Here is a 1,438-nt window from a genome sequence, read left to right on the forward strand (position 1 = left end):
TCCATCCATCCATCCATCCATCCATCCAAAATAGCAGTAATCTGTATGTAAACTATATTGAGAATCAGTGCGAGGTGTGACTTCTTATCTGATTTCCAGAGACCACTGAAAAACTGATTGTAGAATAATCGTAAATAAAGTAAAATAAAAATAACAGCTGTTTTAGTCTGTAAATGTAATCTTGGCCACAGTGTTGTGACTCGATAACCTCTGTCTTCACAGAGATATCCCAAACAACTACAAGGTGTTGTTTCTGCAGGGTGGCGGCTCCGGACAGTTCAGCGCCGTCCCCCTCAACCTGATCGGCCTCAAAGAGGATAGGTGCGCCGACTACCTGGTGACTGGCACGTGGTCGGCTAAAGCCGCTAAAGAAGCAGAGAAATATGGAAAAGTCAACATTGTTCACCCAAAGCTGGACAGCTTTACAAGTACGTACACCTTGCAAAGCTTCATGGTTTCTTTGTCTGAGCTTAGAAGCAAGATAATAGAATCTCCTGAAACCTCAGTTGAAAAGAAGGGCTCCAGCTTTGGCAAGTTGGTTTTTGTCATGCAGGCTGCATCCAGAAAGAGCCTCAGCAGAATCTGGGAGCATTTCCAACATGTTATGTAATCAACAATAGAACCAACCACCAGTAAAAGACTGGAATCAGGCTGGTTATTCCACATGGCTGTGTCTTTTTAAGTTCTCAGAGATGCTTTTCTTTTACAATAATACTTGTAAAATTGGAAATCCTTGTGAATTATCTTAATTTTCTAATTTGATATTACTTACAATTGAAAGTATAGAGCCATTTCACAGCAAATATTGACGTCTTTACAATAAAAAAGGTCAGTTCTATAGAATCCACTTCAGTCTAAGTCTAATTCAGTTACCGTAATTTTCGGACTATAAGCCGCGACTTTTCCCCCATTTTTCGACCTCGCGGCTTATAAAACAATGCGGCTTATCTATGGACTTTTACAACTAACGGCCACTATCGTAATACCTAAATCTATGGATTTTACCATCCACCATGTTGACGTCACATTTGCTTCAACACACAAGTACGATAGCGCGCTAGGGAATGCAGAGGTCCTCCGGAAGCAGACTTCTACCGCAAGTGGTACGAGATAGAAAGACGGACATTAAACATAAAAAACCTGCGGCTTATAGTCCGGTGCGGCTTGTATATGTACAAATCAAGCAATTTAATTTCTTCAGTACATCGTAAGCCTTTCAGCTATGTTCAGAACTAGAGACGCCTTCTGGATTAGAGGTCAGACATCTTCAATTCAAAAGAGAAGTCAAACTAAAGCTAAACTTCAACTTTAGGATTTAGAATTCTCAATCAGCCTTTCTCATAATATAGGAGATGGTAGCCATAGTTCTCAAAATAAAACCTTTTTGCCATCAGAATCAGTTGGAAATTAGCTGGAAATGCAGATGTGTGATGCAGAT

At 40.3% G+C, this 1,438-nt stretch overlaps 1 protein-coding gene across 1 annotated transcript in view; it reads left to right on the forward strand.

Annotated features, from left to right (window-relative positions):
- Nucleotides 1-1,438, forward strand: part of psat1 (phosphoserine aminotransferase 1) — a 9,802-nt gene that overhangs the window by 3,448 nt on the left and 4,916 nt on the right. Inside the window, exon 4 of the mRNA XM_015375549.1 lies at nt 223-428. Within this exon, the coding sequence (XP_015231035.1) occupies nt 223-428 (206 nt within the window). The remainder of the gene's footprint in view (nt 1-222; nt 429-1,438) is intronic.

The sequence above is a fragment of the Cyprinodon variegatus genome, unplaced genomic scaffold, assembly GCF_000732505.1.
Source record: "Cyprinodon variegatus isolate N-32 unplaced genomic scaffold, C_variegatus-1.0 Scaffold121, whole genome shotgun sequence".
Lineage (NCBI taxonomy): Eukaryota > Metazoa > Chordata > Actinopteri > Cyprinodontiformes > Cyprinodontidae > Cyprinodon > Cyprinodon variegatus.